Raw genomic sequence first — 22,918 nt, forward strand, 5'->3', positions numbered from 1 at the left:
TGCTGCCAAAACAGAAGTAAGAGCCTCCAGCAGAGCTTGTTGAGATTTCAATAATAAATTCTACATCTTTGTAAATGGCACAGGACAGATCAATCTTGGTTTTATCAACTATCTTGTGATACTGATCAATTTTTAAAAACTTATACACAAAAAATTGAGTGGTTGTGTTGTAATGAGGATACTTGCTATTTGAAAAACCTTTTCTCAAACATGTTATTCAGTAGCATTATTAATGTGTGCAGCAGGTGCAAAGCTTGTCGTTCTAATCTATATAGCCTTTGTGTTGCTTTCATCCTCTGCATTACTGAGTCATAGCTGTAATTACAGAATCATTAAATTCTGAGGTGCTTTTAAAAGGGATTGTTTCTATCTCCTATTTTTGTCCCTCTGCAGATGTCAAACCCTCTAATATGCTGGTGAACACACGAGGACAGGTCAAGCTGTGCGATTTTGGAGTGAGCACCCAGGTATGCTCATGGGGGCATCTTTATTCAAATCACCTGGCCACAAATCAAAGGGATCCACATCAGAGGCCCCCTGTTGAGGGAGAGACTTATTCACATTTAATCTCTGAGTGACTTTCCTTCATCAGAGAATGATTGTTCATTGTTTAATGACAGAAAAATTGCTGATATTGTAATTACTATTTAAAAATAGAGCAGTTCATTGATATGCGTATTTGATATGAAATGTTTGGCCAGACAATAGGGAGGGCAGAGCACATGCCGTGTCTGGGGAACTGTGGAGGCCTGCAATAAAAATTAATGTGGAGATCAACAATAGTGGCGGGCATTTACAAGGCGATGCACAAAATTTAATTAATTTCCATTTTTGGCCCTTGAGACACTTGTGGTGGTGACCTGTGAGCTTGCTTTGGTGTTGATTTGAATTGCAGTCGCCCTTTTTTCTCAGTCAAAGATTTTGAAGAAATAGAAGGTCAGTGGTATATTAAAAGTTGTCAAAGTCTATTCTCCCCAGTGCATTTTATGTTCTCCATTTTGTCAATGTGTAAGCAGACAGCTCATGTCAGGATAGTGTGCTGGTCTCCTGTGACCGAAAATTTTGTTCAGATTGTTAACTGTTCAGAAAACTGACTTTGTTATAAACGATTGCAGCTTTTATAATGCAGTAATACAAGTTTATTTTGTAGTCGTACTGAATTGAAGGCCAAGGAAATGTATTTCGTAATTGCATTCTGCTATTAAAAATTTAGAAAAAAATATACATCTTAAATTCGTGCGAATGAAATACTGAATGAGTGAGCTATTTTCCGACAGGATCTAGTTAGCATATTGTCAAAGACTACTGGCCAAATACATCGAGTTGCTGATGGTTTGAAAGCCAAGCCATTGTATATGTAACTCGTCAGCACTAGCGGTTGATAACCCATTTAAAAAGATCATACCTGAAATTAATGGGTTTTATTATGAATGGTGCCCGGACAAGTCCCCCCAATTCGTTATGACTCCGGGCGAGATACCCCAAAATTGTTATGCTCTGGGTGAAGAGGAATGAACTGGCTCCCCTTCTTCATGCAACCCCCTTGGTTGGCACAACAAGTTTAATTTAAAAGGACCCTCTCCCTTGTGGATACCTTTTCCCAGTCCAAATGTATTTATGCTTTAAAAGGAGCCAATTTAACCAGGCTTTCTTGGATTAAAGAGTGAGTGAGTTTATTAGTTACTAAAACGTGAGAAGAAAATAACAAAACGCACCATATATACGAATAGATTAAAAATCAGATGAGTCCAAAAATATAAGGCGTGATCTAATAGCCACGTTGCGCCCGACTTGGGATGCGACACGGCCAGTAAATCTTACGCCTCGCCATGCCTTGTGAGATATACGGGATGTGGGCGTCACTGGTTAGGCCAGCTTTTATTGCCCATGCCTTGTTGCCTGCCTTCTTGAACCGCTGCAGCCCCGAAAGGGTAGGTACACCCACAGTGCTGTTAGAGAGGAAATGCCAGGATTTTGTCCCAGCGACAGTGAAGGAATGGCAATATATTTCCAAATCAGGGTGGTGAGTGACTTGGAGGGGAACCTTCAGGTGGTGGAGTTCCCAGGTATCTGATGCCCTTGTCCTTTTAGATGGCAGTGGTCACGGCACCCTGATCTCTTCCTGCACTGTCGAGCGGATCTCCTCAATGCAGGAAATGAAGGTGACTGTCGAGGCCTGAAAAAATAACAGTCCCATTCGATAGCGGGGTCGTTCACTGTCAGGAAACACACCGGCATACCCGCCCACATTGGGACTCTTTTTTCATTAAATCGCACCCATGAGTTTAAAAACGATATACGAATCAATGTTCGGCTTGTCTGTGAGGAGTAGATGGTCAAATGTTGGGACCATTAAATTGAGTGACTCTGATACCGCAGCTTCTGCATTTGATCAGTTAGTTTGGACGTTCTGCAGTTAGCTGAAAGAAGCTGTCCTGCTGTCTTTTCGACTGTGGCTTCGCTGACTTGGCTTGCTTCCAGCCATCAGAGAGCAAGAGTGACTTTATCTGCCAGCGCAGCGGTATCTAACGTATGTTCTTGAGCTGTGATCCTCACACACACATTTGCACTGTAGAACTGGAACACTCCGGACAGCATATGGAGCCCAGAGTTGCAGTTGGCTTTAACCCCCTTTTCTTATGTATTCCTTGAAGGGAAAACCACAATTATGGCTGGGATATAACTCTCAGGAGATAGGTTCTGCTGAGATGGTAATCAGCTTCCATTATCTCCGCAAGAGATTATAGTTCAGTTTGGAATGCATCTTTCCTTTAAAATGCCTCTGTGAAAAAGGGTGTATCTCCGTTGTATCTCTCCGGACCGAGTGTAATCTACAAAGGAATTCCAGCAAGTGGTTACTTGTCTCAACTAGTTTTATGCTTCTATGTCATTTTTTATTGTCATGACAGTATACATACAAGGAAAGATTGACAGGTTGACTTGCCCTTCTCTTGAAAAAAGAAGGCTGAGAGGTGACTTAATAGAGATCTTTAAAATTATGAAAGGTTTTGATAGAGTGGATCCAGGGAGCATAGGGGCCACGCACCTAAGATAATTGCCAAGAAATCTAATAGGGAATTCAGAAAAAAACTTATTTCTGCAAAAAGTGGTGAGATTGTGAAACGTGCTATCACAGGCAGTGGTTGAAATACAAAAAGGTAGAAAGGAGGCACAAGTAGAGCTCAACTGCTAACATGGACTGGTGGGCCAAACGGTTTATTTCTGTGCCTCCCATCCCATGTAATTGTCCTATTTAACCACTATTTCCACTTGTTGACTTTTATCTGAATCATGGGGTCTTGATGTTGAAGGTAGATGTAGGGGAACAGTTCCCATTAGCTGCAATAAAAGCTAAATTCTACAGATGCTAATAATGCTCAGCAGGTGGAGTGAGAAATAGAGTTAATGTTTCAAGTTGAATATAATTTTTCAGATTCAACTCAGTGTTAACCCATTAGCTACAATATTCATTCAATGAAGCGACTCAGCTGAAAGTCAGAAGTTGGATTTTACTCACGGAATAAGTTTTAGTGGAATTATTTTTTTAGAAATGTTTTTCTTGTATTGTGGCCTCTCAGTGACAGTGCAGAAATGCCCTTTCAGACAGGAACTACCTTGTGCTGGATGCCGAATTTTTAAATCAGTCTCAGGAAAGGTGACACAAGACTGCCACAAAATCCATATCAAGAACATAGTGTTAGCCATGTGTTTGAATAAATGATGACATTTTAAAAAGTACTTACCTGAACTTACCCGTACAAGCCTCCCCGAACAGGTGCCAGAATGTGGCGACTAGGGGCTTTTCACAGTAACTTCATTGAAGCCTACTCGTGACAATAAGCATTTTTAATTTTTGCAACTTTTAGAACATATTGGGAACAGCAAAATGGACCAGGCAGTTAGTAATGCGATGTTACAGACATTAACTAATAAATCAGCATCTGCAGTTGCAACCTTTGTGGTGGAAAGATTTATAAAAACAAAACAGCTTAAGTTGATGGTTCTAAAAAGGATGTTTTGCAGCCTGGAATATCAGATCATGGAATTTAATGGCCAATCATATGACCTAGGTTAAGATTTCTGACTCCACTAAGTTTGATTGTACCAGTTTCCTTTTCTAATTTTCTAAGCAAGGCTGAGTACCTCGATTGTACTGGATACTTCATCTTGGACAAGGGATAGCAAGGGACATGAAGGGGTCTGTGACAAAAGGTCAGAGAGGGCAAACACCTTTGGATTAAGTACACCTTTTAGACACTAATCATCCTCCTTATCTCCTCTGCGCCCTTGTCCCCAATGCCATTCACCTCTTTTGCTGATTGTTACATGAGCGAAACATTGCACAATCTTGATTTATTCAACACTGAACTATTCCAAATTTTAGTTTTTTAACTTTTGCTTTCTGTCCCTTTGTTTTTTCTTTCTAAATCCAATATCTTTCCCTCTTTCAGTGTCTGGACTCTAATTCACCAATTTTAATTCACTCTCCTCGGCTGTCATTATTCAATTTCTTTCTCAATCCTTAAATCTCAACAGTTATACATATATATATAAAATCTTTATTGTCACAAGTAGGCTTACATCAACACTGCAATGAAGTTACTGTGAAAATCCCCTAGTCGCCACATTCCGGCGCCTGTTCGGGTACACAGAGGGAGAATTCAGAATGTCCAATTCACCTAACCTTTCGGGACTTGTGGGAGGAAACCGGAGCACCCGGAGGAAACCCACGCACACACGGGGAGGATGTGCAGACTCCGCACAGACAGTGACCCAAGCTGGAATCGACCCTGGGATCCTGGAGCTGTGAAGCAACAGTGCTACCCACTGTGCTACCGTGCTGCCCACGGTAACAAAATAAACAGTTAAGGAGATAAACACTCGGTCCCATCATTTATTAACGTCCCAGATGCTCCATTGTCCTCTTATCAATTTGCACTTGCAGAAGCTACAAGGTAAAGAGTTTACAAGCAGCGGGTGAAAGATAATGTCTAAAGAGCCATGCGCAGTGCTCCACTCCCAACAAAATTTGAACCATTGACGTTATAATAAATTCCTTAGTATCACCTCACCTAACTCCACTCCTGCAACGCCATCCGATTTTATGCCCTAGTGCTTATTATGTCTTCCAACTTTGTACACTTGTCCCGTTCCCTATAGTATAGCATATCTCCCATCTCGCTTCTGCAATATCAGCTGTCTTCACATCTGGAGCTTTCAATCTAAAAGATTTTCTCTCTGTTTTAAAACCTATCTTTATAGTTCTTTAGTTTTATCCAACAACTCCTCAGTGACAGCACAGCATGAATTTCTTCTCAGTGAAGTATCCTGGGATGTTTACTAAAAGCAAATTGTTGTCCACATGCTAGACCGTACCACATTTTCTATTAAAAATACCAAGAATCATTTGTCAAAGAAATATAAAATGTAATGACCGTCATTGCTGTTTTAAATATTAAATATAAGTATGTGAGGATGCAAGTCGTTAAGTTTTATTGATCAATTTTACCTAAATCGCAACCCCATTTCTTTTGTAGCTGGTGAATTCAATAGCCAAAACTTACGTGGGAACAAATGCATACATGGCGGTGAGTAAATCTATTATTGTCACAAGCATTAGTGATTATTGCCAAGACAAACATATATTGGACAATATTGTATTCCTTGAGGCAATCACAAAATACATTGTTGCAATTTTTTCTTCTACCGCTGTATACTGTATTTAACAAGCAAAATGTAATCGCCATATTTGGATGGAGAGAAATATGTGTGATTTTGTAAATCAGTATCAATTCAGTTCTGTTTTTATCTGGAGTCTACTGTGTTTCTTCCACCTTCATTGCCAAGGGATTGGGGCAGTGAAGTTGGAGCAGTTGTCAGTGGAATCTATATTTAGTTGCAAATTTGGCAGTTTCACCTGCGCTTCTCCACATTTAAACTTTGATAACCAGTGATCCGAAAGAGGAATGAAACAGTAAACAATAAAGACATTGAAATTAAGTTGCAAGAAATTATACACCTTCACCTTTCTTGGGTCTACTAGATGTGAGTTTTGCCCCCACCCTACAGAATAAGCACCCAAATGTTTCATCCTATATTATCCATATGTATGACATTGCCATCTCTATTTAGACATGTGCTTTATTCCTATATATGTAATACCTTAGGTTACTGTCACCGGACTTTTTTCTTTGGTTGTACCAAATATATTATTTAATGTTTTGCTTAGAGTTTACAATTATGATCCATAAACCCTGATGCCTGCTGTCAAAATGTTTGGTCATTCATTTCTATCAACATTTGCCAATCCAAGTTGCTGTGTCAACACTTCCAGCTTAACTTTCCTTGACCAGATGTCACAAAGTAGTTGCAGGGTCTGGCCACAAAATGGCTCTGTGGATCAAGTTTCTGATGTCTCACTTACTGCCATCTTGTATGTTTAAAAAATATCACTTAACTGGGCGGCACGGTGACGCAGTGGTTAGCACTGCTGCCTCACGACTCTGAGGACCTGGGTTTGATCACAGCCCCGGGCCACTTCTGTGTGGAGTTTGCACATTCTCCCCGTGTCTGCGTGGATCTCACCCCCACAACCCAAGGATATGCAGGTGAATTGGCCACGCTAAATTGCCCCTTAATTGGAAAAAAAAATCATCAACTGACTATGGACAATTCCAAAGACAGTTTACTAAAATACAGTACATTTGTCCTAATTCTTCCCCTTGTTGGTATGATAAACCTCCAAATTAATGTGCTAAAATCAATTCTTATTTGTTAAAAGTATCAAAGTAACTATAAATTTAGATGAAGAATAAGATACCATTTTTGCATTTATAAGGCTGCAGAATACCTTTAAGAGAAAGGATGGGCAGATTTTTAACGATGCAATTAGAAAGGCATAACATTAGTAATTGGCAAATTGGCAACCCATTTTACTCTAATTTAAAAAAAATACATTTCCACTCCTTTGTAAGTCTAATGATCTACTTTTTAGTTTCATCCCTTACGTTTGTAGAATTCTAAATCCAAGATGGCTGCCATACAGCGTGCTGATCATACAGCTGCAGACTGACTGCTCAGAGCAACATCAGAAGCACATGATTTAATTGTTGAATTTATAAAAAATCTCCGGTCCTCCCCCTGGCTCAATGGATTTGTCCAGTCGCTACCTCAGCCATATTTAGATGAAGGTCCCAGTTCCAGACTCAAGTCTTTGTTGATTTCTTTCAGTAGAGAAGGTGAAGGGTACAATAATTGACTTCAGTGTACAGAGACGAATATCAGTTATAATTCCCACTCCTGATCACTATCCACCAACCTCTGCATGCCTGAAGGTTAGACTGATCCTTAATATAATTTTTGTGTGTGACAATGATAAAGGTAAACTATCCCTTCTCATTCTTCCCAACCGGTTATAAGCCTTGGACAATCTTATCACATCAACCCCCTCCTATGACTGCCACTGTCGCCCAGCCGGGTGGGACTGCATTTACCCGTTTCAATTCTTATTTATCTAATTGAAAATTGTGCCAGAGAATCACCTGCATTGGCTTCTCTTCCCACTCCCGCATTCTATCTCTGGTATTCTCTAAGGGTGTATCCCTGACCTTCTCCAATTTCTCATTTACATGCTGTCCTTCAGTAACATCATCCAAAGACACAATGTCAGTTTTTACATATGCGTGGATAACACTCTACTTCACACCACCTCCCTTGACTCTCTACTTTCTCGAAATTATCAGACTGCTTGTCCAACGTCAAGTACTGGATGAGTAACAATTTCCTCCATGTAAATATTGGAAAGACTGATAAAATCTATGATGGAGAACTGCAAAGCCTTGCAACCACTCGACTAACGTCACTACACATCACGCGACGCTTTGCAAGCAGGGGATGTATTCTGATACATAACACCACTCCCCCTTTACTTCATTAGTGCAATGACAACGATTTAACATTAAAACAACAGATGCACTTATACATTATCTTTATACACATATATACAGTCCAGTAAGACAGTCTCTCAGGTGGACTTCTGTTCCGTTCAGTTGAATTTGATGTATTGGAACCTGGCTACTCGAGACCTTGGACGTGTCCTCGTTTCCTTCAGTAGGTGGTACTTCCTGGGAAGTTACTCAAGTGTCTGTCGCTCTAGGTAGTGGAAAGTCCTCAGAAACAGTATCTGAACTTATGTGTTTGGTCTCTGTTCTGAAGTATCGCTGTCTCGATTTTCCAACGGTAAAACCTCTGGAGAAGTCTTGGTGATTTCACTTTGTGAAGCTTGTAGCTGATCAGCATGACATCGCCAAATTCTTTCATTATCCGTCTGTACGATGTATGTCTTTGCTAGGATCACAGCAGGTATCCATTTCTCATTCGCAGTGTAGCTGCTAGCTAGCAGACGCTCTCCTTGGTTGAATACTTGCTATTTAGAACTTTTGCTCCCTCCTAGCAATTTGTGCTTGTTGTTTCCGTTTAACAATCTTTGAAGTATCAGGTGGAGCTAACAATCAAACTGTTCCCAATTTCCTTTTGAACAACAGCATTGTTGGTGAACTGTACTTGTGCAGTGTTCCAGTAAAATATTAGGAATTTGTTTACTCTTCTTGCCATGTCTTTCCATGTCTTTCGAAGCTTTGGAATGTTTCAAAGATTGAATAAAATCATAGAATCATAGAATTTACAGTGCAGAATCGGCCCATTCGGCCCATCGAGTCTGCACCAGTCCTTGAAAAGAGCACCCTACATAAGCCCACACCTCCACCCTACCCCCATAATCCAATAACCCCACCCAACCTTTTTGGACACTAAGGGCAAGTTCTCATGGTCAATCCAACTAACCTGCACATCTTTGGACTGTGGGAGGAAACCGGAGCACCCGGAGGAAACCCACGCAGACACGGGGAGAACGTGCAGACTCCGCACCGACAGTGATCCAAGCTGGGAATCGAACCTGGGACCCTGGAGCTGTGAAGCAACAGTGCTAACCACTGTGCTACTGTGCCGCCAATGTTCAGTCAATCCATTTGTTGCGGAAGATACAGAGCTGACTTGATATGGTGTTTTATCATTTCCCTTCAAGTAATCCTCAAACACCTTTGAAGTAAACTGAGGATCATTGACACTTTCAATCTGCTCCGGTGTTCCGAACCTTGTAAATATTTTGCCTAATTTCTCAGTGGTCTGCTCAGTCGCCGTTGACTTCATGATTGCGATTTCTAGCCATTTAGAGTGTGCGTTCACAATCACTAAGAACATGTGACCTCCACTGGACTAGCATAATCACTGTGTGTTCTCTGCTATGGCCGTGTTGGCCATTCCCACAAATGTAATGGTTGCAATGGTGGAGTGTTCCTAGTTTTGTACAGGATTGACATTGCCCCACTTTTTTTTCAATTTGAACTTCTAATCCTGGCCATCAAAAATAACTGCGTGCTAATTTCTTCATCCTCACCACACCAGGGTGTCCTTCCTGTAGTTGGTCAAGGAATTTATTAGACAAACACGGAGGATTCCCCATATTAGAACTTCATTCTGCACTGTCAACTGTAGTCTTTGTATAATCATAGAATTTACAGTGAAGAAGGAGGCCATTCGACCTATCAAGTCTGCACTGTCTCTTGGAAAGAGCACCCTATCTAACCCACACCGCTACCCTATCCCAGTAACCCCACCTCACCTTTTTGGACACTAAGGGCAATTTATCATGGCCAATCCACCTAACCTGCACATCTTTGGACTGTGGGAGGAAACCGGAGCACCCTGAGGAAACCCGTGCAGACTCCACACAGACAGTGACCCAAGCCGGGAATCGAACCTGGGACCCTGGAGCTGTGAAGCAACTGTGCCAAACTCTGTGCACAGTGTACGGCTTGAGGTCTGAATTTTTCCTCTGAAGGTCTGACGGCGTTCCTCTTTTTTGTAATAATAATCTTTATTGTTACAAGTAGGCTTACATTAACACTGATGTGGACATGCAGATGTCGGACTGGAGTGAGCACAGTAAGAAGTCTTACAACACCAGGTTAAATTCCAACAGGTTTGTTTCGAGACACTAGCTTTCGGAGCACAGCTCCTTCCTCAGGTAAATTCACCCAAGGAAGGAGCTGTGCTCTGAAAGCTAGTGATTCGAAACAAACTGTTGGACTTTAACCTGGTGTTGTAAGACTTCTTACTGTACATTAACACTGCAATGAAGTTACTGTGAAAAGCCACATGTCGCCACAATCAATCAAATCAAATCCAGCGCCTGTAAGGGTACACAGAGGGAAAATTTAGAATGTCCAATTCACCTAACAGCACGTCTTTTAGGACTTGTGGGAGGAAACCGGAGCACACTGAGGAAACACACGCAGGCATAGGGAGAACGTGCAGACTCCACACAGACCGTGACCTAAGCCGGGAATCGAACCTGGGACCATGGTGCTGTGAAGCAAGAATGCTAACCACCGTACTACCGTGACGCATCAAGTGTTTCTTTTTGGACTAAGTCCGTCACCTTCCCCATCATGGGATCAGTACTTGTGTACCTCTGAGAGATGAAGTCACAGGTACATTGTTTAGATTTGGATTTGTGTTTATTGTCACATGCACCGAGGTACAGTGAATAAGTATTGTTCTGCAAACAGTCCAGACAGATTGTTTCAGACATGAAAAAACAGAGGCCATACGATAGATACACAATGTAAATACATGGACATACACATTGGGTGAAGCATATGGAGTTTGGAACTACTCGGTAGAGAAGTTGTGTGGAGAGTCTGTTCAGCCCACAAGAGGGTCATTCAAGAGTCTAGTAACAGCGGGGAAGAAGCTGTTTTTGAATCTGTTAGGACGTGTTCTCAGAATTTTGTAACTCCTGCCCGATGGAAGAGGTTGGAAGAGAGAATAACCTGGGTGGGCGGGGTCTTTGATTATGCTGCCCGCTTTCCCAAGGCAGCAGGAGGTGTAGACAGTCAACGGACGGGGGACGGATTCGTGTGATGATGGACTGGGCTGTGTTCACGACTCTCTGTAGTTTCTTACGGTCTTGGGCCGAGCAGTTGCCATACCAGGCTGTGAAGCAGCCGGATAGGATGCTTTCTATGGTGCATCTGTAAAAGGTTGGTGAGAGTCAATGTGGACATGCCAAATTTCCTTAGTTTCTTGAGGAAGTACAGGTGCTGTTGTGCATTTTTGGTCGCAGCATCGACGTGGATGGACCAGGACAGATTTTTGGCGATGTGCACACCTAGGAAATTGAAGCTGTCAACCATCTCAACCTCGGCACCTTTGACACAGACAGGGGTGTGTACGATACTTTGCTTCCTGAAGTCAATGACCAGCTCCTTAGTTTTGCTGGCATTGAGGGAGAGATTGTTGTTGTTACATCACGCCTCTAGGTTCTCTATCTCCTTCTTGCACTCTGACTCATCGTTATTCAAGATCCGACCCACTACAGTCGTGTCATCAGCAAACGTAGGTGGAGTTGGAGCCAAATTTTGCCACGCAGCTTTGTGTGTATAGGGAATATAGTAGGGGGCTAAGTACACAGCCTTGCGGGGCACTGGTATTGAGGACAATCGTGGAAGTGGTGTTATTGTTTATCCTCACTGATTGTGGTCTATGGGTCAGGAAGTCGAGGAGCCAGTTGCAGAGGGAGGAGCCAAGTCTTGGGTTTTGGAGTTTTGATATGAGTTTGGCTGGGATTTTGGTTTTGAACGCGGAGCTGTAGTCAATGAATTGGAGTCTGATGTAGTAGTCCTATCCACGAGCAAGAAATACAGGATGTTGACAAAATATTCTTCAGATCCATGCTTGACTTGTAACAGCAAAGCATCGGCATTTGCATGCTACTCTGACTTGCGATATTGGATAATATCAAAGACCATCTTTGTAACCTACTAGCTGCCAACAAAGGTATACCTTTATACGGCCCCAGAATTGTCATCAAGGGTTGATATCTGTCAAAAGAGTAAAATGATGTCCATAAAAGAAGGGTGGAACCTTCTTCCCTCAAAAATGATGCTCAAAGCCTCTTTTTCTAGCTGAGCATAATTTGCTTTGTGCTCGTACGAGTTCATGAAGCAAATGCTATTGGTCATTCCTCTCCTGAAGGTATTATGTGCGAGACAGCTTCACCAACCCCATAGGGTGGCACATTGCTAGCAAGTTGCAACTTCGGTTTCGAATTATAATTAACCAACAGCTCTGACTCTGGTATGGTTAATTTTGCCTCATTGTATGCAGTTTTGCATTCTGACCAGTGTATGCCTGTTTGGCACATAGCAAAGAATGTAAAAGTTTCAATCGTGTTGCTAAATTTGGCATGAATTTACCATAATAATTGATCAATCTTAAAAATGATCTTAATTGTGTCACGTTTTCAGGACATGGTGCTCCTAAAATCGCTACCATCTTCTTTGGTTCCTTATGTAAGCCATCTTTATCAATGACATGATACAGGTAATTTATGGATAACTTGAAGAAGTCACACTTTTCCTTTTTAACTATCAGGTTGTGGCTCTGTAAACGCTTCAGGGTAGCTTCCAGATTCTTCAAGTATTCCTGTTCGCTTGAACCTGCGATGAGTATATCATCTAAGTAACGTTGCACCCCATTCGGACTTCTGGTGGTGTGCGCAAGCGGAGCGGTTGCGCTGGAGAGGGCCTACCGTCGGTCCGTGGCATTTAGGCGTTTTCCGGGGGTTTCCCTGTGGTTTCGCCGGTCACGATTTCTTCGGCTGTTGGGGCCTGAGGGATGGATGGGCGGTGGGTCGGACCGGTTTGGAGCTGGTGGGGGAACCCCGTGACCGGAGGTGCAGGGGCATCGAGCCCGAAGCAAGCGGTGGGGGAGGAGCATGGCCTGAGGCGAGGCCTGAATCCAGCACACGTAGAGGGGGAGCAACGCACACCGGGTGGCCCCCGCTGAAAATGAATGTTTGAAGTCAGTCCTAGGGGGAGATTTTTTGAACTTTGATTTATGAATTTATTTTTATTTTTTAAGAAAAAGTTTTTTTTAATTATTATTTTCATTTTTTTTGTCATTATTTATTTATCTCGAAGAAAGAAAGAAGTAGAAAAAGACTAAGTGGTTAAGGGATGCCACAAACAGCTGAGAAGAAGGGAGGAAACGCGGGTTCGCCGCCAAAGGAGAGGACTGGTAAAAGTGCTGACAAGATGGTGGATGCCAGACTGCGTGGTGGGACCGCACTGCTTACAGTGGAAAGGATGACTGAAGTAATGGCTGTGGAGCTGGAGAAGCAGTTTGCGAGGCACCTGACGGTGCTGAGGAAGGAGATGGCTGTCACACTGAGATCATTGGTGGAGGAGGCAATCGCCCCGGTGAGGGTGGATGTGGCAAAGACATTGGCCGAGGTGAGAAAACAAGGTGAAAAGATGAAGGAAGTGGAGGAGGCCATGTCGCAACACAGCAACCAGCTCACCTCGGGGGGAGACGAACTGCGCAGGGTGGTGGAGGTCAAAAGAGGACTCCGAGCAAAGCTCGAGGACTTGGAGAACTGCTCGCAGCCGCAAAATCTGAGAATTGTGGGCTTGCCTGAAGGGGCAGAGGGCTCAACGCCAACTGAGTACTTTGCTAAGATGTTGGCGGAGTTGATGGGGGAGGGTGAAGAACCCTCCCGGTATGAACTGGACCGAGCTCATCGGTCGTTAAGGCCAAAATCCAAAGTAAATGAGCCGCCGAGAGCAGTAATTATCTGCTTCCTTAAATACCACATGAAGGAGAAGGTGTTAAACTGGGCAAAGCAGAAGCGGGAGGTGCAGTGGGATTGTGCTAGAGTTCGGATTTCCAGGACTTGACGGTGGAGTTGGCAAACAGACGAGCGGCGTTCAGCCGAGTGAAGGCGTCACAGAACAACAAGGGGCTGCGATTTGGTATGGTATACCCGGCAAAGCTGAGGATCATGTACAACGCCAAAGATTTTTATTTTGAAACGGTGGAGGCAGCTGAGGCGCTCATGAAGGCAGAAGGTTTGGGGCAGAAGTGTGGAGTGGAGCTGGATGAGAGATTGTGGACTGTGATTGGGGAGCTGGAAAATGTATAAATGTTATAACTTTCTTTTCACTGACCTGTATTGTAATTTCACTTGAATTTACATTGTTATAGAGTTTAAGTTTTTGTTTGGTTTGATTGGCATTTTTGTTCCTTTTTTTTGTTGCAACAGTTAGTTATATGTTATTTTATTGAAATGCATGGGTTAGATTGTTTTTCTTTTTCTTCTGGGACTGGGTGGGAGGGGACAGTATGCCTTTTAGGGGGGGAGGGGGACCACCCGCGCTAGCTAATTAAAGTCGGCTGGTGAACTGAGCTGAGGTGAGAGGAGGGCTGCGGACATTGGAGCCCGGTAAGCAGGTTTTGATGGGCCTACGAGGCGAGCGGAGGGTGGGGAGGATCGATACTGGGTGAGATTTGTTCGAGGGGAAGTGCAGGGGGGGGATTCTGGGAGGGGGGTGAGAGGGTCGATGTTAATAATGGAAAGGGATGGGGCAGGGTATGATGATGGTGGATAAGAAGGAGGAGGGGCGGTGAGAGAACCCCAGTTAGGATAGTCAAGTGGAATGTGAGGGGTTTGGGAGGCCCAGTCAAGAGGTCAAGGGTGCTTGCGCATCTTAAAAGTTTAAAGGCCGATGTAGCAATTCTGCAGGAGACTCACCTGAGGGTGAAGGATCAAGTGAGACTTAAAAAGGGCTGGGTTAGTCAGGTGTTTCATTCTGGATTTGACGGAAGTGCTGGAGGGGTAGCGGTAATGGTCAGCAAAAGGGTACGGTTCCAGATGGAGAAGGTGGTTGTAGATCATGGCGGTAGGTATGTGATTGTGGCAGAGGTGCTGGATGGGAGGCTAGTAGGACAATGTAGGATTTGCGAAGAACGTGTGTGGGGCCATCCCCAACTTGGGCGCACAGAAACTGATAGTGGGGTGGGGTACTGGAACTTGGTGCAGGAGCCAAGATTGGACAGGTCACGGCCACGCTCGCTGGTCCCGTCAGGGAGGGGCGAAGGCGCTGGCTGGGCTAATGGTGGAAATGGGAGGGGTGGATCCTTGGTGCTTTCTGCACCCGAGGGTGTGGGAGTACTCGTTTTTCTCAGTGGTCCATAAGGTGTACTCGCGGATTGACTTTTCATGGTAGGGAAGGTGCTGCTGGCTGGGGTTAAAGGGTCGGAGTACTCGGCAATTGCAATATCAGATCATGCTTCACATTGGGTGGATACGGTACTGGAGAAGGGGATGGTACAGAGACCAGTGTGGAAGTTAGATGTGGGACTGTTGAGGGACCGAGGGTTCTGTGACAAAATTGGAAAAGTAATCGAGGAATATGTAGGTTTTAACTGTACGGGTGAGGTGTCGAAGGAGTTGATTGGGAGGCTTTAAAGGCGGTGGTGAGGGGTGAGGTGATCCCGTTCAAGGCTCGGCTGGACAAAGAGGAAAGGTTGGAACGTCAAAGGGTAATAGATGAAATGCTGGACGTAGACAGGGGTTATGCAGAAGATAGGGACCCAGGCAGTTGGAAAAGAGGAAGGAACTCCAGACGAGCTTTGACCGACTATCTACCAGGAAGGCGGTATGCCAATTGATGCAAGCAAGGGGGGCAGTTTACAAGCATGGAGAGAAGGCGGGTCATCTCCATAGGGAGGCTGCGGCAAGAGAATTTGTCCAGGTGAGGAACAGGGCAGGGAAGTTGGTGGTAGCTCCAGATCCGCTACTAAAGGTCTTTAAGGAATTCTATGAGAGGTTGTACAGGTCAGAGCCATCTGAGGGAGGCAGGAGATGCAGGAATTTCAAATGGGCTGGAGTACCCGAGGTTAGGGGAGGCGGACAGGGCTACATTAGAGGGGGCGATAGTGGAACAGGAAATAAAAGATGCGATTGGGAGGATGCAGTCAGGGAAGGTGGCAGGACCGGATCCGTTTCCGGTGGAATATTATAAAAAATACAAAAATAAGCTGGTACCGCTGATGGTGGGGATGTTTGAGGAGGCGATAGGGAAGGGGGTGTTACCACAAACTTTGGGGCAGGCATCGATTTCCCTGTTACTTAAGAAAGATAGGGATCTGACGGAGTGTGGGTCGTATAGGCCCATATCACTTTTAAACATGGACGCAAAGATATTGGCGAAGGTACTGGCGGGTAGGCTAGAGGAGTGCCTCCCGAAGGTGAGAGGTAAAGATCAGACGGGGTTTGTGAGAGGGAGGCAACTCTTTTCGAACATTAGGAGGGTATTGAACGTGGTTATGGCACCGGCGGAGGGGAAGGAAACAGAGGTGGTTGTAGCATTCGATGCCGAGAAAGCGTTTGACCGGGTAGAATGGGGGACTTGATGGCAGTCTTAGAGCGGTTTGGAATTGGACCCAGATTTGTGGACTGGGTAAAGCTATTATATAAGGAGCCGAGGGCCAGTGTCCGCACAAATAACATCAGCTCAGAATACTTTCCTCTTCATCGTGGGACTAGGGAGGGATGTCCTATGTCGTTGTGTCCCCCCCCGCCCCCTCCCCCCCCTGCTGTTTGCACTCGCAATTGAGCTTTGGCCATCGCGTTAAGAAGTTCGGAGGTATGGAAAGGGATAATGCGGGGGGGGGGGGGGGGGGCGGGGGAGGAATAGAGCATAGGGTGTCCTTATATACCGATAACTTGTTATTATACTTGTCGGAACTGAGTGTGTCAATAGGGGGAATACAGGAGCTGCTTCGGGTGTTTGGGTCTTTCTTGGGGTACAAATTAAATCTAGACAGTGAATATTTTGTGGTGCCTCGGCCAGGGGTGTGGGGGGGCTGCCATTCCGTAGGGCAGGGACTTTTAGATACCGGGGGGTGCAGGTTTCTCGGGATTGGGGGGGGGGGGCTTCGTAGGTATAACATTTCTAGTTTGGTTGGGAGGGTGAAAGCTGATCTGGCAAGGTGGGATGGTCTCCCTCTGTCACTGGCGGGTCGGGTACAGGCGGTTAAAATTAATGTGCTTCCGCGATTCCTGTTTATTTATCAATGCCTGCCAATTTTCCTGCCAAAGGTTTTTTTAGAGAGATTGAAGGGTTGATTACCTCGTTCACATGGGGCGGGAAGGTCGCCAGAATTAGAAAGGTGCTACTACAGAGAGGAAGGCAGGCAGGGGGCTTGAGTCATCCGAACCTGATGTGTTATTACTGGGCAGCGAATGCGGAGAAGGTACGGAGCTGGGTCAGAGGAGTTGACTCCCAATGGGTCAGAATGGAGGAGAGTTTGGGTAGGGGGTCAGGATTGAAGGTGCTAGCGACAGCGCCGTTCCCGACGGCCCTGGGGAGATACTCGGGGAGTCCGGTAGTAATAGCTTTGTTGAGAATTTGGAGGCAGTATCGCCAGCACTTTGGGTTGGGGGCAGGGTCAAGGGAAATGCCGATTCGGGGGAACCATAGATTTGAGCCAGGGAAGTGGGATGGAAATTTTCAGAGATGGGAGGAGAAAGGAATTAGGACACTAAAAGATTTGTTTCTTGGGAGTCGGTTGGTGGGATTGAAGGAGCTGGGAGTAAGTATGGGCTGGAGCAGGGGGAAATATTTAGATACATGCAGGTTCAAAACTTTGCCAGAAAGGAGATACAGAGCTTCCCAGTAGAGCCGGCTTCCTCATTGCTGGAGGAGGTGCTGACGACAGGGGGACTGGAGAAGGGGGTATTTTCGGCAGTTTACTTGATTTGATGCGATTTGATTTATTGTCACATGTACCGAAGTACAGTGAAAAGTATTTTTCTGCGGCCGAGGGAACGTACACAGTACGTATATAGTAGACAAAAGAATAATCAACAGAGAACATTGACAAATGGAACATCGACAAATAGTGATTGGTTACAGTGCGGAACAAGGGGCCAAACAAAGCAAATACATGAGCAAGAGCAGCATAGGGCGTCGGGAATAGTGTCCTTACAGGGAACAGGTCAGTCTGAGGGGGAGTCGTTGAGGAGTCTTGTAACTGGGGAAGAAGCTGGTGCTATGTGTGGATGTGTTGGTCTTCAGACTTTTGTACCTTCTGCCTGATGGAAGGATCTGGAAGAAGGCAATGCCTGGGTGGGAGGGGTTTCTGATAATGCTGTCTGCCTTCCTGAGGCAGCGGGAGGTGTATACAGAATCAATGTGGGGGTGGCAAGCTTGTGTGATGCATTGGGCTGAGGTCACCACACTCTGCAGTTTCTTGCGATCTTGGGTCGAGCAGTTGCCATACCAAGCTGTGATGCAGCCGGATAGGATGCTATCTACTGCACATCTGTAGAAGTTTGTGAGAGTCGATGCAGACATGCCAAATTTCTTTAGCTTCCGTAGGAAGTAGAGACGTTGTTGGGCTTTCGTGACTGTTGCATCATCGTGAGTGGACCAGGACAGACTGTTGGTGATGGTGACCCCCCAGGAACTTAAAGCTATCGACCATCTCCACTTCGGAGCCATTAATGCAGACGGGTGTGTGTGTTGTGCTACGCTTCCTGAAGTCAATGATCAGTTCCCTGGTCTTTCCAACATTTCGAGAGAGGTTGTTTTCGGTACACCATGCAACCAAGTGATTTATCTCCCTCCTGTAGTCTGATTTGTCGTTGTTTGAGATATGGCCTACCACAATTGTATCATCCGCAAACTTATAGATTGAGTTGGAATTAAATCTTGCCACACAGTCATGTGTGTTTAGGGAGTATAGTAGAGGACTGAGCACACATCCTTGCGGGGCTCCGGTGTTGAGGACTATTGTGGAGGAGGTGCTGTTGCCTATCCTAACAGATTGCGGTCTGTGGGTGCGGAAGTCGAGGATCCAGCTGCACAGGGAGGGGTCAAGTCCAAGATTGCAGAGTTTGGTTATTAGTCTTGTTGGGATAATGGTGTTGAAGACGGAGCTGTAGTCGATGAACAGCAGTCTTACATAGGTGTCCTTGTTGTCGAGGTGTTCGAGTGTTGATTGTTGAGCCAGGGAGATAGCATCTACTGTGGACCGATTGCGGTGATAGGCAAACTGCAGTGGGGTTTACGGGGCTATTTTGGAGGTGGAGAAGGCGCCGCTGGAAGAGATCAAGGCAAAGTGGGAGGAAGAGTTGGGAGAGAATATGGAGGAGGGGTCTGGTGTGAGGTGCTCCGGAGGGTGAATGCCTCCACCTCATGTGCGAGGTTGGGGCTGATACAGCTGAAAGTGGTGTTTCGAGCACACCTTACAAGGGCAAGAATGAGCCTGCTCTTTGAGGGGGTAGAAGATATGTGTGAACGTTGCAGGGGGGGGCCCCCGCAAACCACGTTCCTATGTTTTGGTCCTGTCCAAAGCTGGAGGATTACTGGAAGGAAGTGTTTAGGGTAATCTCTAAAGTGGTGCACGTGAAACTGGACCCGGGGCCTCGGGAGGCCATATTCGGGGTGTCGGACCAGCCGGGGTTGGAAACGAGCATGGAGGCCAATGTTGGAGCCTTCGCCTCGTTGATCGCCCGAAGGTGGATCCTGTTAGGGTGGAGGTGAACCTCTCCACCCTGTGCCCTGACGTGACAGGGGACCTGCTGGAATTCTTGATGCTTGAAAAGGTCAAATTTGAACTGATGGGAAGGATGGAGGGGTTCTACAATTCATGGGCGTTATTCATTATGCACATTCGAGAATTGGAACACATCGAACATTAGGGGGATGGGGGGCTGGGAGGGTTGGGGGAGGGGGGACTGTGTGTGTTAATGGTGACTATGGGTGATCCCTGATTCCTTTTTGTCATTTGTTTATGTTAACATGCAAGCTAATGTTTGGGGTTTGGTGGGAGGATGGGATCGTTGTTATTGATATGGGGATTGACATTGCATTTGTTACTGATTATTGTTTATTGTTGGGTGTAAATTTGGGAGAAAATGTGAAAAAGGAAAATAAAAATATTTTTTTAAAAACATTGCCCCCCATTCAGCCCACATAGAATGTGATCCATGCTTCTCTGAAAAAGAGCATGCGCAGATGTTCCAAAAGTGAGTCTTCTGTAACAAAACAGACCTTTGTGCGACACAATGTTGAGTAGCGGCTGTGATTCGGCAGCTGCATTCAACTGCAGGTATTCCTATTGAATTGCTGCCCTCCAGGAAGTCCAGCCAAGTCTTTGATCTGCGTGAATAGTTGTTTTAAAATCTCCACATATTCTCACTGAGCCATCACGTTTCAAGACCATGACATTGGCCTAATGACATATGGTACTGTTTGGCCCCATGACATTTAGCCTAATGACATATGGTACTGTTCTAGCTTTGAGCCATTTTGGTATTTGTTTTGGCTTGATTTTCATGTGCATCTCAACTCCTGCCATTGAGCTTAGAGAGTCTTCGAACACCTTCTCATACTTCACAAAGTTGTTGCAAGTTGCTCTTTGAATCTACTCGTTGATTTTCTGTTTTCCAGTTGAGTCTAATCTTTGCCAACTATGCTTTACCAAAGAAAGCAGGTAAATTTCCATCGGTAATGTGATGAGGCAACTTCGCTGTCTGTCCATTTGCTTCTTCCACCATAATGCATTCTTTTAATGGTGCGACCTCTTCAGCCCCTATCTGTGAAGCTTCTTTAGTTGCTAGCTCCATAGATGTGGCAACTTCCACAGCAGCTTTGAGAGTGAGAGGGCAGCACGGTAGCACAGTTGCTTCACAGCGCCAGGGCCCCAGTTTCCATTCCCGGCCTGGGTCACTGTCTGTGCGGAGTCAGCACGTTCTCCCCGTGTCTGCGTGGGTTTCCTCCGGGTGCTCCGGTTTCCTCCCACAGTGCAAAGATGTGCAGGTTAGGTGGACTGGCTATGCTAAATTGCCCTTAGTGTCCAAAAAGATTAGGTAGGGTTACGGGGCTAGATTGGAAGTCTGGGATTAAGTGGAGTGCTCTTTCCAACGATCGGTGCAGATTCGATGGACCGAATGGCCTCCTGCATTGTAAATTCTATGATTCTATGAAATCACTTCCAGTAAGCAGCTTCCTCTGAATAGCTTCACTGCGGAATCCACAAACCAACCTATCATGAATAGTATCGAGTGTTTGCACCAAACTTGCAATATTTTACTAACCTTCTAAAAGTCGCTACCAATTGTAAAATGTTTTCACCTTCTTCCTGACTACGACAGTGGAATTGAAACCGTCCTGCAATCAAAAATGGTCCAGGAGAGAAATGCCCTTCTAAAATTTTCATTAGTTTGATGTCGGACTTGTCTCCGGTTTTGGAGGGTGAACTAAATTTTGCCACAGCATAAATGTTTTATCTATCGAACTAAGAAATGTTGCGAACCTTTTGGTCCTCTGATGTTTGATTTGCTGTGAGAAATAATTGGAATCTTTCCTGATATGAGTTCCAAGTCTCACACTTCATCAAACGCACCCATGGCAGTCGTTTTTCCTGCCATTCGAGTCCTGGCTCCTAGGGTCTATAGTTCAACCCTCCGATTATTTTAAAGCTATGGCACAAACCTTATCCACCAAGCAATTGGAATTTTTTTTCCTACCCTTACTGTGGTTTGACTTTTCGCCGCCCCCTGAGTACTGGCTGTATAGAGTCGGAAGACTTTTGAATCCTCTTTACCTGCAGCCTGTTTAGCTTTGCAAAGTGCACGGTCCCTGTAGCTCTCTGGCAAGCAAGTTTCCCAAGCTTTCAGCGTACATCTTTACTCACGGCTGTGGTCGAAAATTTTTGAAACCTTCAGCATCGGCTGTACTTCGCCCAATGTGTGTGTGTGTGCGCCATCTCCACAATTTTCATTGATGAATTTCTTCTTCAGCAATTTTTTCTTGTCTCAATTCTCGTCACCAGCTTTCTCTTTTGTTATATTTCTTGGTATGCTGCAAAGAGAAATGGTATGGAGGTGTCCACACTCTGGATTCTTTCAAAAATTATGAGAGGTTTTAGTCAGAGGTGTTTGCTCATACAACCTATACTTGTATGAACTGCAAAGCCCGCACACTCTGCTGGCGTACACATCATGTGGCGCTTTACCAGCAGGATTGTATTCCCTGTTACGTATCATCTCACAACCTTCCAAGATGTCGGTGCTGCTCTAATACTGGCCTCTTGAGCACCTCCAATTTTAATTGGTTCATCGTTAGTGTCTGCTTTTAGCTAACAAAGCCGTAAGCTCTAAAATTCTGTCCTAAACCCCCACCCGCCATAGTTAATGAGTTGTGCGTGTAGACATAAACAATGACTATTTTGGTAAGTTCCTTAAGAGTGCCCTCCTTGAGAAGAAACAAAATGTGCCTGGGGCATTCAACTGAAAATGTGTCAAAAATCTGGTGGGCAAGAAAATCCTACAGTCTGGGGAACCTTGGGCACAAAGCTGTATCCTACCATTGCATAGAGAATCATGTCTGTACTGCTGCTGTGGGTTAACTGGCTCCAAATCTATACTTAATCGTTAGATGGTGCTAAATCTTTCAGCAAGTTTAATTAAACTTAAGGGCTCAGTATTAAACATAAAAATGTATTTATTAAACGTGATATTTTCTATTACTTTCTATTTGTGCAAGTAAAAAAAAAAAATTGTCTTTCTAACAATCTAATCTTAGTGTGGTTTATTGAATGTAAAAAGCCAGAGAAAAAGCACAGCTGGACAAATCAGTAAAGCTGACTTCAAACACATAAGTCCCTTTTTATATGATGGGCTTTTTGTAGCATTGTCTAATTGGATGGAATTTTTTGTTGCTTTGAGTGAAGAGTAGCTCATGAAAATCCAGCTTAAAAACATTCTTGCCCATTAATCAAATTGCTGTGGTACTTTTCCAAATAGTGTCGTATCAAGCAAATTTAACTGATGCTTTTTTATAATACTATTTTTAATAACTGCTAAATTGCACAGAAAATGTTTACTGTAATTTGAGGTACCACATGTGTACAAAGGGATATATTACTAGTCTTGAAGAATGATTATTATGGTTAAATTTAAGTTAGAAAGTCTGGAAAATGGATACCTGACTATAACTTTGGT

At 44.6% G+C, this 22,918-nt stretch overlaps 1 protein-coding gene across 18 annotated transcripts in view; it reads left to right on the forward strand.

The window, feature by feature from the left end:
• Nucleotides 1-22,918, forward strand: part of map2k5 (mitogen-activated protein kinase kinase 5) — a 426,928-nt gene that overhangs the window by 269,810 nt on the left and 134,200 nt on the right. For all 18 annotated transcript variants that reach the window (XR_011933854.1, XM_072470457.1, XM_072470459.1 and 15 more), the window contains 2 exons: nucleotides 394-467; nucleotides 5,538-5,588. Coding sequence is in view for 17 of the 18 variants with exons in the window: in XM_072470457.1 (XP_072326558.1) it covers nucleotides 394-467; nucleotides 5,538-5,588 (125 nt within the window). In the remaining variant the exon portion in view is untranslated. The remainder of the gene's footprint in view (nucleotides 1-393; nucleotides 468-5,537; nucleotides 5,589-22,918) is intronic.

The sequence above is a fragment of the Scyliorhinus torazame genome, chromosome 12 (assembly GCF_047496885.1).
Source record: "Scyliorhinus torazame isolate Kashiwa2021f chromosome 12, sScyTor2.1, whole genome shotgun sequence".
NCBI classification, from domain to species: domain Eukaryota; kingdom Metazoa; phylum Chordata; class Chondrichthyes; order Carcharhiniformes; family Scyliorhinidae; genus Scyliorhinus; species Scyliorhinus torazame.